We start from the raw sequence: 15,605 nt of genomic DNA on the forward strand, positions 1-15,605 counted from the left end.
TAAGCAGATACAACCAACTCTTTGAACCCCATGATCTCTCATTAGGGCGAGTGGCATCTCGCAAGGGTTTCCTAAGAGATTGACGAAGGAAAGATCTAAAATAGGAAACTAAAACTAGCAAACAATAAAAAAGGTAGAAGTAAAAATGTTCAAGAATTGGGCTTTTATTGCATGCTAATAGACATCAAGAGGTCGAGTGAAAGATTAACATGCAAAGTGTATAGAACTAATTAGTTTACACTCCTCTAGCCCCCTTCAACCATTCGTACTGCGCCCTCTCACTAGTTTCAAATCCACCCTCAAGGATGGTTCCTCATGACAACACGAAGGTGCCGAAAAATAATAGTGTTTCAAGAGATAAAAGAACGCTACACGACAATCTTGGCATGACTAACTCACTCTATAGGCTTGACTTTTTCCTCCCTCCAACGACAATGACTCAACTCTCTAAGGTCAAAAGGACTTTTAAGGGTGAAATGATAGGCTAGGGTAAAGGGTGTGGAAAATTTTGGGATTTGGAGCTAAAACCTAAAGTGAAGCATCAAATTGAACTTAACTCAAGAAGATAGTACCAAAAAAAAAATATACCACTTATTTGGGACTCCCCGAAACTTATTAAACAAATGGCACTAAAGATTTTATTATAACTTTTCTTTGCTTCCTTTTCTATTATTTTTTTTTTTTGTTTCAAGTGAGACTTTTCTATTTTGCCTTATTTTTCTCTTTTTATGACTTTTTCCCTATTTTTTATATTGCTCTTTATTTGACATATACAAGAACTTAATCCAAGCATTACATTTGAATCTACTTTCCATCACTCTTCTCAAATTTGTATGACTAATCATAACACAAAACACCATAACACCAAGCTTCACTTTCACTTCTAAGGGTGAGAAAGCCATTGGCTTATAATGATCTAGTAAGAAATAAAGGGGCAAGGCTCAAATGGCTAGCAAGGGGGAAAATGCATATAAAGTACAAAAATAATAAGAAAAATGTTGTCCTAGAACTACAAAAAGAAAAGTCACCGAAAGAAATGCCTTCATCTTTTCGCCTAGAGTAGTTCGGTCGCGATCTCAGGTAGGAAATAGCCAAGTTCTAGATCAAAGAAAGTCAATGCCAACGATCCAAGCCACTAATGCAATGTGTGTTTAAGAACTAGGCAAGAAAAATAAATAATCCTCACACATGGGTAGCAAATACCATCCTTTTCGGTTTCAAATGACTAGAGAGAACGACACCATCTTACCACAAACCAAAGGTTCGAGAATCATGCTCTTCAAAGTTCAAACCAACTACCTTTGCATGAAAAAGTGCTAGATTCGGCCCTAGATATCCAAGACCGTGCACACTTCTACGAACTAGGCATGAAAGCATTCAAGCAAGCAAGTTTCACATTTATTATGCCCAAATCTAAGAACGGAACAAAATAAAAACTTACCTTGATGAAAATGTTTTTGAATTTTTCAAATAGTATGCAAATCAAAAGTGGATAAACACATATTCATTCTAACCAACAATCAAGGTTTCACCATCTGAGGTGAAAAACTCCCCCAAGCTTGAATTAAGCATTGTCCACAAAATGCGTAAAACGAGAGAACATGGAGCAAACAACAACAACCCCATCCAACCCCATGCCCCGACAAGAGAGATTCCCTTTGCATGGAGAATAAAAAGAAAGAGAGATGACGGATGTTACATAAAATATCGTAGGAGCAAGTCCCGCAAAAGACCCAAATATACCTTATCGAAAAACGTTCTCTACATACCATTTCGTGCGTCCCAAATGCTTGCATAGGGTGTTGTCCTATCAACTTGATCATCAGTCAAACACAAAGCAAAAGTGTAAATCCAAAAAGAGAGAATAAAATCAAAATGAAAAAGAATAAAAGCAATAACTACGGGATGCCTCCCGAGAAGCGCTTTTTTTATGTCACTAGCTTGACGAATTTTACCTTTTGTAAATACCCCCACAATGATCGCAATAGTTTGTCAAATATCAAACATTCTAAGAACATCAAATAGGCAAGAGTCAAGTGAGAAGCATGCACAAAATTAAATGCAACTTTATGCATGTGGGGGGTGGGGTGCCAAAAAGAAGAAAAATCAAAAGGAACAAAGAAAACATAAGAAGAATAATCAAAAGGAGAGAGAGAAAAAGAACAAAGAGAAGGCTTATACTCCTCAACAAACTCTTTTTCGGTGGGAATAATACTTATTTCCAAAAAACTTGTTCGAATGGGGCACTTGGAGATGAATGGAGGAGTGGGAAACCTTAAGTGGTGGGGCAACAACGCTATTTTGACAAGCAAGTTTTGCGTCGTCAAACAACAACCACTTAGTCAAACAATATTTATAAATTCCTAATCTAACCAACTATATTGACTAGCTCAAACGAAAAATGTATGTATGTATGTATAAAGCTAGTATAATCAACATATATGAAATATGCACAAGTAAAGAAACACCAAAGAATTCGGGGATTAGCAAAGGAATTCAAACTGGGAGTTCCGAAGATCCTAAATGCTCATGACATGTAACCACTAAATGAATGAATGCAATGACCAATATATGGCTTCGAATACCTTCAGGTTTGAAGAACTTCTCAAGTAATCCTAATCTAGCTTTCTCTACAATCAAGACATAATGAGGATCCGAAAGAAGAATCCAAAGTAATGTAAGCCACGAATCACGCTTTCGCGCCAATTCGAAGCCAAACAATCCAACATACTAGCAATTTAGGTTAGCTAATCCTAAACTAACTAGACATGGTATCAAACATTAATTAATCAATTTAATCACACTAACAATCACAAAATAATCTACAAAATTCCAAATTCTACATCCAAAACTTCAACCCTAACCTCTAGAATATGACTACCCTTTAAGCATGATTAGAACTATGCTTGAACTAGAACAAAACCTAATCATGATTATAATTATATCAATTAAACTAATTCAAACATTAAAAATCACAATATTTAAAGAAGAAAAACAAACCAAAATTCCTATAACACTCAACACAAATTCAACATTCAAATAACAAAATCAAGCATGAATCTAATTAAACAATAAGAACAAACCATTAAAGAGAGAATTATACCATTAAAATGTAAATTGAATTCCAAAATTGAAGAACAACCAAATCTAAAAATAAAGAGCAATAATGAAAGAACAAGGAAGAACAAGATGAAAGAGAAAGACAACGATGAAGCTTGAATTGTTCTACACATGGAATGGATCTCCAAAAGAAATCAAAACTAATCCTAAAGTTTCTCTCACTGAAACTAGGAAATCTGAAAATCAGAATATATTTAGGTTTCCTTCATAATTGGGGAAAAATAAGTATTTATACTATTTACTAAAAAGGACAAAAAGAAACTAAAATCAAAGGACTCCGGATGGTGGTGCGGGCGCACACTTCTGCGAAGTCAAGGGCGCACCAAAACCAGCGCGGGCACACAGATTAGTGAGAGCAAACTACTAGGAGCAAAACCCGATATATGTGTGGGCGCACGCCTCCGAGGCGTTGATGCGTTTGTGGGAGCATATGAGAAATTTTGTGTAGCCTTCGGAGACTGGTGCGGGCGCATCAATATGGGTGTGGGCGCACCTCGCTAGAAACCTTATTTTAGCCAAAAACAGTTGCATTTGGAATAAAAGCTACAGAGGCACTTCCCTTCCTATGCAGGCACACAAATTTGGGTGTGGGAGCACCTCTCTGCAAACATGATTTATGCTGGAAACTCCTACAAAGGCACTTCCCTTCCTGTGCGGGCGCACAAATTTGGTTGTGGCGCACCTCTCTACAAACATGTGGAATCTCTTAAAGAGGCACTTCCTTTATTGTAAATTTACGGTGCTTTATAAACTTCCTTAATTGTATTGCTGATGAATAGGGAAAGTGTGAATCCGTACCTGATCCATAACTTATCTTAAAAATATTCTTCAAAACAAGAGTAGAGCTTGCACCAGAGGGAGCTTCTTAATCCCACCAGGTTATAAAATTAAATTTAGATACATTCACGCACTAATATGTTCATATGTTGGGGGTATTACAAGTCTATCTAAAGAACATACCTTAGTGTTATGTCAATTTTATGTCTTTCTTTAAACTCCAACTTAACATTGCATTGTTTATTGTCTAATCTGCAGTGTCCCCCTTCAAACAAATGATGTCGATAAATTATAAATCATAACAAATCACAAATTCTGGAAAAGGTATTTTCTATTTTTCTATTTTATGTTAGTATTAAAACTTTTGTTTTGAATACTGATTGGAATCTTGTTTCAATTTGTGCAGTACTCACTCTTCAGATTGTTTATGGCACAACTACAACACGTAACTAATTGATGAAGTAAACATTGATTTGGCGCTCCATATTCTCTACTTTTCTAGTTAATTTAGAAATTACAGAGAATTATTTATTCTTATATAGTCTTTTTTTATGTTCTTTGGATTTTTATAGTGAACACTAGAGGAAAAAACCTCAAGCGCGGGCTCATTTTAAGGGGTTAAGTGCGGGCTTTTACATGTGCAGCACATGGCCTGCCCGCACTTGATGTTTCTCAAGTGCTGCCAAAATATTGGCAGCGCTTGATGTTTCAAGTGCTGCCAATTTGGAAAATGAGCCCGCACTTGACATATTTTGTGTTGCCAATTTTAGAATATGAGCCCGCACTTGACATATTCGGTGCTGCCAATTTTGAAAATGAGCCCGCACTTGACATATTTGGTGCTGCAAAATTTGAAAATGAGCCCGCACTTGACATAGAAATGGGCAACACAAACATAAAAATGAGCTGCACTTGACTTATAAATCAGCCGCACTTGGCCTATAAATGAGCCGCACATGATCTAGATTTGTTGTATAACCGATTTCCCTGCTACATATTATAATTGGACCACGCCACTGATTAACCTCCATACGTCACATAAAAAGCATCCAATTATATAGATAATTAAATTAAATAGTATATAATTGTAAATATAAAAGTCGATTACATTACAATCATATGAAAAACTTGCATCCATAATTTAATATTCAGTACAAGAAAATATAAAAGACAATCACTGATAATGAAGCTTGCCAACATATCTCGAACTTCATCTATCTCCTCAAAGGTGAAAGGCCGCTCCCTCGGATTTTTGAATACCTTAAAAAGATCTGCCTTCAAAAAATATATATACACTTTAGTTATATTATAAATATTGAATCGTACAATAAATTAAGACTTAATTTGTTCATAACAAAGAAATAATGAACCGTATAATAATAAAATTGGTTAATTTCGGTCCCAACTTTCATCTAATGAACTTAAATTAGTATTTTAAAGTCCTTCCATGTTTCATACACTTAGTTTTATATTTCAAAGACTCATTCTCACCCATTTTGGGGAAGTTATGCACATCTAAGCCTCTTTAGTTCATTATCGATCACATTTTGACTAAAATGGCTAATTTTGGTCCCAACTTTCATCTAATGAACTTAAATGAGTATTTTAAAGTCTTTTCATGTTTAATACACTTAGTTTTATGTTTAAAATATCATTCTCACCCGTTTTGGTGAAGTTATGCACATTTCAGCCTCGTTAGTTGATTATCGGTCACATTTTGACTAAAATAGCTAATTTCGCTCCCAACTTTCAACTAATGAACTTAAATGAGTATTTTAAAGTCTTTCCATGTTTGATACACTATGTTTTATGTTTCAAAGACTCATTCTCACCCATTTTGGTGATGTTATGCACATTTAAGCCTCGTTAGTCCATTATTGGTTACATTTTGACTAAAATGGCTTATTTCGGTCCCAACTTTCATCTAATGAACTTAAATGAGTATTTTAAAGTCTTCCCAAGTTCTATACACTTAGTTTTATGTTTCAAATACTCATTCTCAACCATTTTGGTGAAGTTATGCACATTTAAGCCTCGTTAGTTAATTATCGGTCACATTTTGACTAAAATGGCTAATTTCGATCCCAACCTTAAACTAATGAACTTAAATAAGTATTTTAAAGTCTTTCTATGTTTAATAAATTTATTTTTATGTTTCAAAGGCTCATTATCACCCATTTTGGTGATGTTATGCACATTTAAGCCTCGTTAGTTCATTATCGTCACATTTTGACTAAAATGGCTAATTTCGGCCCAAAGTTTCAACTAATGAACTTAAATGAGTATTTTAAAGTATTTCATGTTTAATACACTTAGTTTTATGTTTCAAAGACTCATTCTCACCCGTTTTGGTGAAGTTATGCACATTTAAGCCTTGTTAGTTCATTATCGCTCACATTTTGACTAAAATGGCTAATTTCGGTCCCAACTTTCAACTAATGAACTTAAATAAGTATTTTAAACTCTTTCCATGTTTAATACACTTAATTTTATGTTTCAAAGACTCATTCTCACCCATTTTGGTGAAGTTATGCACATTTAAGCCTCGTTAGTTCATTTTCGGTCACATTTTGACTAAAATGGCTAATTTCGTTCCCAACTTTCAACTAATGAACTTAAATGAGTATTTTAAAGTCTTTCTATGTTTAATAAATTTATTTTATGTTTCAAAGGCTCATTCTCACCCATTTTGGTGAAGTTATGCACATTTAAGCTACGTTAGTTCATTATCGGTCACGTTTTGACTAAAATGGCTAATTTCGGTCCCAACTTTCAATTAATGAACTTACATGAGTATTTTAAAGACTTTCCGTGTTTAATAAACTTAGTTTATTTATCTTATTCACTGCATACATAGGAAAACAAATTTGAAACTAGGTCTACACTCTACACTCAGAGATACCATGTCTTAACTCTTAAGTAGCGCCATCTCCATTATTCAACAGTCAAGCTTAATAATGGAACTCAAATATGGTTACCAATTAAAATATACCATCATTATTTTATTGTGACACCTTATATTTTCGAAAATGAGGAAAAAGAAAATTCAGCAAAAACAAATAAAAGCTTAGTACACTGCCTGTAATACCTTATTCTATTATGATCCTAGTCTAAATCAAAATATTGGGGAAAACTTAATGATATAATTTATAGAGTACTTGACATATATGCTTATAATGTATAAAATAGTTCTCGCATTTGTTGTTACGTACATTTCTTGATATAAGTCTAGTCTGTCATATGACTGGCAGACCTTAGGTGAGTTAGAAATTTGTGGTCATCGTGATAATTAGAATTGCAGTCTCTAATAGGAACAACCAAACAAAAATAATGACTATGAGGAAAAAAGCTTAGGGAGGCATCTATGCTAGGTGTTCCCATTACCATGTAGAATACATATATGTTCTAGCAGTCAAAGAATACATATATGTTCTAGCAGTCAATGATATGAAACTCACCTGAATGAAGGTTGCTTGATCAGAAGAGATGTTCAGGAAGCTCGTAATACTCTCCACAAGCTGATATGATAAAAACACATAGATGGGTTAGTATTCTGGTTATTTACAGCCAGTAAGAAATCAAGATTATGTTTATACGAACCCCAATTTGAAGGATATGAGTTGTATTAGTCATTAGTTCATATACAGTGAATAGTTCAAAGTGCTAAGTATCTAAATAGAATACACAATATCCTTATGACTGACTTATGGGTGCTAGACAATTAATAAACTCATTATGGATTATGGTTAAGAAGTAAGCAGATCCCTTCAAACTAATCATTACATCTACGTCAGAAACAGATCCAATGGTCAATTTTACTCTATCCCTTACTCTATTAATAAAGGGATATAGTTTACTGCATATCTAAAATTATACCCATAATAAGTAGGGATAGACGAAAGTGAAGCTGATTAGATGCGCTACTTAGATATATAGGGTGTGAAGTGAGCTTCTCTGTAATGAACAAAGATATTCATGGAAATAAGTGCTAAATCTTCATTTCTATTTTAGGAAGGAGGGCATAAAACTGGAATCATTTAGATAGCATAGGGAGCAAAGTCAACAAGAGTTTATCTTCAAATCAGATTTTAGTATCTAAAAAATATTTGATTGATTAGGTTCATATTTCCCACACTTATCTAATTACACGTAGCAATGTAAATGGTCTAGAAGAGAAAAGATAAGAAAATCATCGACTAGAGCATCTTATACAAGATCATTGCTGTCCTAAACAAATGCAGCTCCTGTAAGAAAATTAACACGTAGAATAAAGCAATTTAAAGAAAGTAGGAGAACTGACCCCTGATTCCTGCAATATGCCTTGGGTATCATTAGTCACAAGCCAACCAACACGCCAGCCAGGAACTATCCATCTCTTTGATATAGAACCAAGTGTTAGAACAGGAACAATATGTCCAAAAACACCCATTGGTACAAATGGATTGTTTCTAAATGTAAGGTGTTCATACACTTCATCGGCAATCACAAGAATCCCAAGCTTTTTAGCAGTTTCGGCCATCTAAAATCAAGCCCGGGTGAGTGCATCAATCATGCAAATAGTTTCAACACAGAGACATTTAAAAGCAAATGATGCATAAACAGTGAAACAACAGTGAGCTTTGGTGAACAAAGCAACCACAATTAACTTTATTTTGTCGGAGCTACATCAGAGCTTCTCAAGAAAATTCAGTCTTTTTTTCTGGGGGACGGGGGAGAAAGGGACTCTTTATTAGAGAAGATGGTAATATCATCGACAGTGAAAGAACTAACCTCTCAATTGTTTCATGTACAAAAACGAAAAGGTTCTAGACATACTTTCATGTCAAAACTCACAACACAAACACAATTACTCCTGTAATAATTCTTGACATACTAAACCCACATCTTTGAAAGAAATACCCCGGAATTAGTCCCTTGGTCATGGTTCCTCCAATAATAGTTCCCCCTAATTATTAATGGCAATCAAGGAGAGGCTTTAGTCTGAAAAATCACGATCTGCGATATTATTACCTAGAAGACCGCAGAAAATGAACTAAGCCTATACATGTGTGTGTAGGGGTGTTTCTTGCTCATCTGTACTTAAAGTAACCATTTCCTCATTTACTCCTCATGTTTAATCACATAATAGCAATATCACACCATACATATTGTGCTCGTCATCGTGTTTTTTGTGAGTCGGTGTGTGCATTATGCCATTATATATACATGTGTGTGAGTGTGAGTCCATAGAAAATGAAAAATATTACACCATACATATATACTACGTACATATATGCGTTTGTAATGATTGCATGTAGCAATGTATGTGTGTGTTTGTGTCCACAACTATATATATCATGTGAGAAACAAAAGATCAAACTTTGAAACCAATACATTACAAGAGAGAGGGAAAAAAATTGTGATGGATATGCAACTTCCGATTAAAACTTAGCTCCAAAGTTTTACTTCACTAGATCTTGTTGACACTCATTTGCATAGTTCCAAGGATTAACATTTTATAAAATAATTCGAAGTCAGGGAATACATAGTATTTTAAACAAACATAGAACTCAGTAGTAGTCCCTTTATTTAAAATAAATTCACTTTTACTACTGTACCCATATTGTCACCTTGCACAAAGCAAGAAATCGAGCATTTCATACACCAAGAAAACAAATAAAAAAATGCAGATCCTGAGACATTCTCTACCTGAAGCGGCACAAGTTGGTATACTCTTTACGGTTGACAACATATTGAAACTTATTGAGTCATGATTAGGTTTCACAATAAGTTGATGGAGGAATCCTTAGGTTCAATGAGCTAAGAATGGACCTGGCCTCTGCTATAGTAGAATCCTCTTTTTGTTGATTATCTTTTCAAGCTCTGCAATGTTCTCTGACAGCACTGTGACGTTTGAGTTGGCAGACTCTATCAAGTTCTTTGAAGTATCTAGAGTAGTACACATCTGCTAGGAGGGGATGATAAAACAAGAAAATAAAATTAGTCGTCAGCTGAATACAGCATCAAAGTACGACACATGCCCTTGTAGAGGAAAGAAATACAAGCAGTTGAGAGCTAACAAGTTTACAACCAATGAAAGCATATACGAGTAATAGCTTACATCAATGACTGTAATTTGACTGTAATTCAGCTAACCAGTTCAAGGCAAGATCATGGATTATAAACGATTAATACTATATGACAAATACACCTCAAATGTGCTCTCAAGTGCTGCCAATTTATTAAATGAGATGCACTTGAAGAGAAGCACATGACGATTTTTCCTCTAGTGGAAGATAATGAATGGTTTTGAATATTTAGTTTATTTTCCGCGAAGGATATAGACACCGTGAATGTTGGTTTCATAATATTAATATATTTTATTTTGATGGTGGAAGTTTAGTTGGTTTAGAATCATTTTCCTATATGGGCATATGGTAGTAGAAATAAAATAAATAACTGAAAGTCGTAACAAATAAAGAATTTGATTAAGACTGCTAGTTGGGGCGGGCAACACAATGTTGGCCTCAACAGGCTTGTCTATTGAGGGGGCAATTTATTGTTCGCCTCAACAGGCTTGTCTGTTGAGGGGGGCTTGTGCGCCTCAACAAGTGTCAATTTCAGCATATTTTCCTGCTTGTTGGGGCGCGCTTTCAAATTCCCGCCTCAACATATATATTTTTGAGGCGGGCCAAGCCCGCCTCAACAGATCTCTGACATGTTGAAGCCCCCTCCATCGAAGCGGGCCATGTTCGCCTCAACAAGCCCGAAATTCCCCCCTCGACAGGGGTTTTTTCCACTAGTGTTCCAATCCATTTTCAAGACGGAGTTTGAATTTGAAGCTTCAAGATGAAGTCGTGTCATACTAGATCACATTTAAATCTTATGCATGTTTTAAGTTATTTATTGCTTTAAATATGTCTTAATAATGCATGAGATTGTGGCTTGATTTTTTTGCATGATTAAGGATTTTAGTTCACTTAAAATCTAACCAACATAGTAAGAGCCCTAAGTTCCAAACTTTAAAAATCTATTTAAAAGGTGACATTCCAAAATAACGCTTATTTGGATAACCTTTACATCAATCTAGTAATAGTTTTCCGCCATAGCGAGGTGTTACTTATTGATTCTAAAGGGGTAAGGTACACAAATAATTGTGAGTACATGTTAGTTTTGGTAAAACTCAACGATATAAGTAAGGAGTCCTTTTATGTCGTGGCAAATGGGATAGGTTTACCCAATAATTTCCTAGACGTACCTATCAACCAAGAGTAGTTTCTAGACTATTAGCAAAGGATTTGCTTACCTGAATTATTTTAGAATTTATTCAAAATACATAATGTGATTAATTCTTCAATGATTTAAGGATCTTGGATTCATTTTATTCACACCTGAAGGAACACAAAAACTCGAATAAAATGCTTAATAAATTTTGAATTATGCATGAATGCTAGAATTTAAGTTTATTAAGAGAAAATATGAATGGTTATTTATTTGTTTATTCTTTTCAATTGTAGTTTTAACTATGGAAAACAACAATCAAAACATCATCAAGGGTTATGAACTTATGATCAAGTTGAACATAACAAATTTTCTTGAATGGGAAGGGAAACTAGTAGAAGTGGTCAAACTCAATGGCATTGAGTATGCACTGTTCTACCCCATGCCAAGCTATTATGCAAGAGACATGACTCCTGAAAGACACGCCGCCTAGGAAGCGGATCTCAAGAAGGTCATGAGTCTCATACTGAGCAACATCCATGACGATTGGCATAGAAGGTTTGTAGCTTACGAACCATATATGCTTCTCGGGCATCTAAGGGATATCTGTCGTGGAAGCACGGAAGAAAGGGGCCTAAATGTCCATGAGTTGATTGAATCAATGAAAGGTCTAAAGGTTGATCTGCATAACAGATGTTTCAGGCAAGAAGTTCAGGAAACACATGCTCAAGTCCTTCGCTCTAAACAAAGAGTTTGAAAACCACTTAGGGATCATGTGAACTACATGTTATCATTGTTTGATCACTTAAGTCTGCTAGGTTCACCAATAAGAGAAAGGATGGTTGTCTCCATCTTACTCAATTCACTTCATGATGGATTTAGATGCTTCAAGCAGTTCTATATGAGTGAATCAAGAGAAGAAACAATCGGTGAGTTTACCCGTCTAGCCAAAAATGCTGAAATAGTACTCGAATGTGAATCCAAAGATTTACTCAAGGCTAAAGGGTGTGAGGGGGTCGAAAAAACACGAGGCTAATGCGTGACCTCGTCCCTCGTGGGTGTGACGCTTCTTTTTGTCAAATCAAGTGTAATTGGATTTCCTGTGAGTTTACACCCAATTGACTAGTAATATAGGAGTCGCCATTCAGTTTTTAACGACAATGAGAAAAACTGACAAAACCCGGTTATCGTGACATAAACGGAGTGCAATTATGTTTGACCACGACGGCCGTAGGTTCCCTTGTGATCCCTGGTGGTGGGGATCGCTCAACGTACACCCGCAGGGTAGAGATTGAGGGTTCGGGGGACTGTAACTACCGAGAGGAGTACTCGCTCTTCGATAACTCCAGAGGCAGGATATCCTTACTAGCTCAGCATAAATAATTGAAGGGACATGCATTAACTATTAAACTAATCTGAGTTGATTTTAATAATATGCAACATATAGTACTAGATCGAACGCGATTATCTGATTTAGATTGTTTTAAGGGACCTAGCATGATAGTCCAATTTCCCAAAAATATCATATTTATTAAGCGTGATCGAACAATCAGATTTTAGTTAGTTTAACAGTTCATAAAAGGGCGAGGAAAGCAATTAAACCATGGAAAGGGGACACATTACGACGCACCCTTGAGAGGTGCGTCACGGTTCTCAGAAAACTAACCACTTTGACTTTGCTATTTCTCCTTTTATTTAACGAATCTCAAATTATGGGACGGGATACGTTCTGTTCGATTTATGGATCGATTGCGACAGAACGCGTGATCAGTTTTGCAGCGTGAGGCTTAGGCTTAGGGGTTTAGAGTCAATACTCAGAATATAATTGTGTGTTGTGTCCTTTTTTTCACGTCGAACTTAAGGCCCTATTTATAGAAAAGAGTTCGTGGAAAGATAGAATTGTAGAACTCTAATCCTCGAGGAATTAGGAAAAAACACGTCCCAGATATTTTCTGCGCCTAGGGCTGGGCGTCAAAATTTCGGCGCCCAGCTCTAGGCGTTGAAAATAGGATCCATGCAATTTCAGTGCCCAGGGCTGGGCGTTGAAATTGATGTTTGGGCCGTTTCTTTGTCAGATTCGGATTCCTAGAATCCGGAGTATTTGAGATTTAATTGAGTCTTTTAGTGCGTATTAACCTTGTGACGGGATGCGTCTGGGCCCGTTACGAACTCTAGGCTCGTTAGGATTTTAATTAATACGTGACTCTTACTTTCGAATCATATTAGGATTTATGTTGGAGTGCAACACCTAATTTTGACAGGTTTCTATCTTTTATGACTTGCCACTTTTAACAACTACCCATTACGGCAGTTACTATTTTTAGCAGGTTTCCATAAATAGCAGGTTTCTATAAATAGCAAGTTTCTGGGTGAAATGAAGAGGGGTGATCGAGATTCGTTATTTTATAGAATATGCGTTGTCAAGTGGAGATTTATGCTTTCATCATCGAACCTTCCCTTTCGGGAATGGGGACAAAAGTAGGTGTCTACAGTTAGCCCCCACTTTGAATGAGTCTCGGGATGAGACGATGGTCAAAGTACTGGACGGAGTGCGTCACACAAGCCATGGTGTATGTGACCTGTTTTGCGAGGGTCTCACGATCCCCCGAGTGATAACATTTGACTTAAGGGTCATCACTTGAAGTGTCGACATATCCCTCACGTGTCATTGGGATTTGTCAACGGATAGTATAGAAACTTCCTCACTTTGTCATTGGAAGGATCTAAAGAAGTGTAGAAACTCCCTCATTTTGTCATTGGGAGTAGCTACAGATGTTTTCGAAATCAAAGCTATAAAGTGTAATTGGGCCTGGCCAAGCCCAATCACGAGGCAAAAATGTTTTTAAAGATTCTCATTTTCAAGGCTAGTTAAACGAGAAAACCCCCTTGTTTTTATGGGACGTAAAACGAAGGAAAATCCGGCACATCGTTCTTTTTTGGAAAAACGGAAAACAAATCCTTTAATTTTTGGAAAAAGGGAAAACCGATCCTTTAATTTTTGGAAAAAGGGAAAACCGATCCTTTAATTTTTGGAAAAAGGGAAAACCGATCCTTTAATTTTTGGAAAAAGGGAAAACGATCCTTTAATTTTTGGAAAAAGGGAAAACCGGAAAAAGTTATCGCTGCAGCGACTAAGGACCTGCGCGGTTAGTGGCGCAGACCTCGCCGGCTAAAGATGGTGAGCCTGTCCGCTAAGGGTGGACCCCCCGTCCGATAGAAGTGGACGAATCTATTTTGAAATTTGTTTGCGCTTTTTGAAAATAAGGACCTACGTGGTTTGTGACGTAGACCCCGCCGGCTGAAGATGGCGAGCCTATTTTGAATTTGAAGACTTTATTTTTCGAAAACTGAGGACCTACGCGGCTAGTGACGCAGACCCCGCCCGCTGAAGGTGGGCGAGCCCTGTCCGCTAAGGGTGGACGCCGCGCTCGCTAGAGGTGAGCGAACCTGAATTCGTCTTTTTTATTTAGGATTCGCGTGTCGCGGTCTTGCCTGATTGAGGTGGACAAGTCCCTATTTCATTTTTTTTTCTTGTGATTTCTCTTGAGAATTTCTTTTCATTCATTCTTGCAGGAGCGAATTCTTTCGAGGGATGCTCGGATTTAGTTGCAACCTGAATGTGGGTTGACAACGTGCTTAGACGAACCATTGTCTTGTGGTCATCTTCTTTCATGGTTTTGAGCTAGTCTTTATGGCTCAATTTTGCCATTACCTGGGTCCTTGATTAGGGGACTATGTATAAGTATCAACGGCGACCTTTGTCTTGAGGTCGTAATCCGGTTTTATCTTTTGAGGTTATCCAAACACGGGACTTCGTACAGTGTAGTCTGGGAATACCGTTTTAACTTTGCACATTTTCTTTTGAAATATATATTTTCTTTCGAGCCCCCAAGCACTCGTGCTTGACGGTCATTATTTTGTCAAAAAGGCTCCTACGCATTTTGTAATGTCTTTGATCGTGTTTGGGATCGTGCTTGTAAGTGCGAGCGATCTTTGTAGTGGTGTGCTACTTTGACAAAGTCGTGAGGTGCGACTTTCGGCAATTTTCAAGTCGAATGAGTATGGCAGGGCCCACTAGAAGTTAGGGCCTTTTTTGAGCCTGGGTACTTTTTCGGCGCCCAGGCCTGGGCGTTGAAATAATTCACGCCCAGGTGGGGCGTTGAAAGTGTTGTTTGGGCTGGTCTTTTGATGACACAGTTGGCCTTTTGTTCATTCGTTTATTTCACTTGGAAGTTCTATGTATTCTCTTTTCTTTTGTTTTTTCTTTGTTTTTAGAACGTGATGATTTTCTTGAAAAGCCGTAGCCGATTGGTGGACTACGGTGCTTGTCGCTTTGGGGCGATTATTTTAAGGAACTGTTGCTCTTAAGGCGTACAGTTATTGTGATAGTTGGGAGAGTCTATATGGCCCGAGGAACATACCTTGAGGCGTAAGACTTTGACCGCTCTTGTTGTTGTATATTTTTCCTTTTGAACGCGTTCGTAAATGTTCGATACTTAGAATGATGA

The 15,605-nt window shown here is 36.7% G+C and overlaps 1 protein-coding gene across 2 annotated transcripts; it reads right to left on the bottom strand.

Moving 5' to 3' along the window:
- Nucleotides 1-4,956: 4,956 nt before the first annotated feature.
- LOC130469159 (nicotianamine aminotransferase 1-like) lies at nucleotides 4,957-9,366 on the bottom strand. Of its 2 annotated transcripts, none has more exons than XM_056838119.1 (3): nucleotides 8,198-9,366; nucleotides 7,356-7,415; nucleotides 4,957-5,168 (listed from the first exon to the last, which is right to left on the bottom strand). In XM_056838119.1, the coding sequence occupies exons 1-3, from the start codon at nucleotides 8,414-8,416 to the stop codon at nucleotides 5,112-5,114; spliced, it is 336 nt and encodes a 111-aa protein (XP_056694097.1). In that variant the 5' UTR covers nucleotides 8,417-9,366; the 3' UTR covers nucleotides 4,957-5,111. The 2 variants fall into 2 exon arrangements, with proteins under 2 accessions (XP_056694097.1, XP_056694096.1); XM_056838118.1 differs by having other exon boundaries at nucleotides 4,957-5,172.
- Between the last annotated feature and the right edge of the window lie 6,239 nt (nucleotides 9,367-15,605).

The sequence above is a fragment of the Spinacia oleracea genome, chromosome 3, assembly GCF_020520425.1.
Source record: "Spinacia oleracea cultivar Varoflay chromosome 3, BTI_SOV_V1, whole genome shotgun sequence".
NCBI lineage: Eukaryota > Viridiplantae > Streptophyta > Magnoliopsida > Caryophyllales > Amaranthaceae > Spinacia > Spinacia oleracea.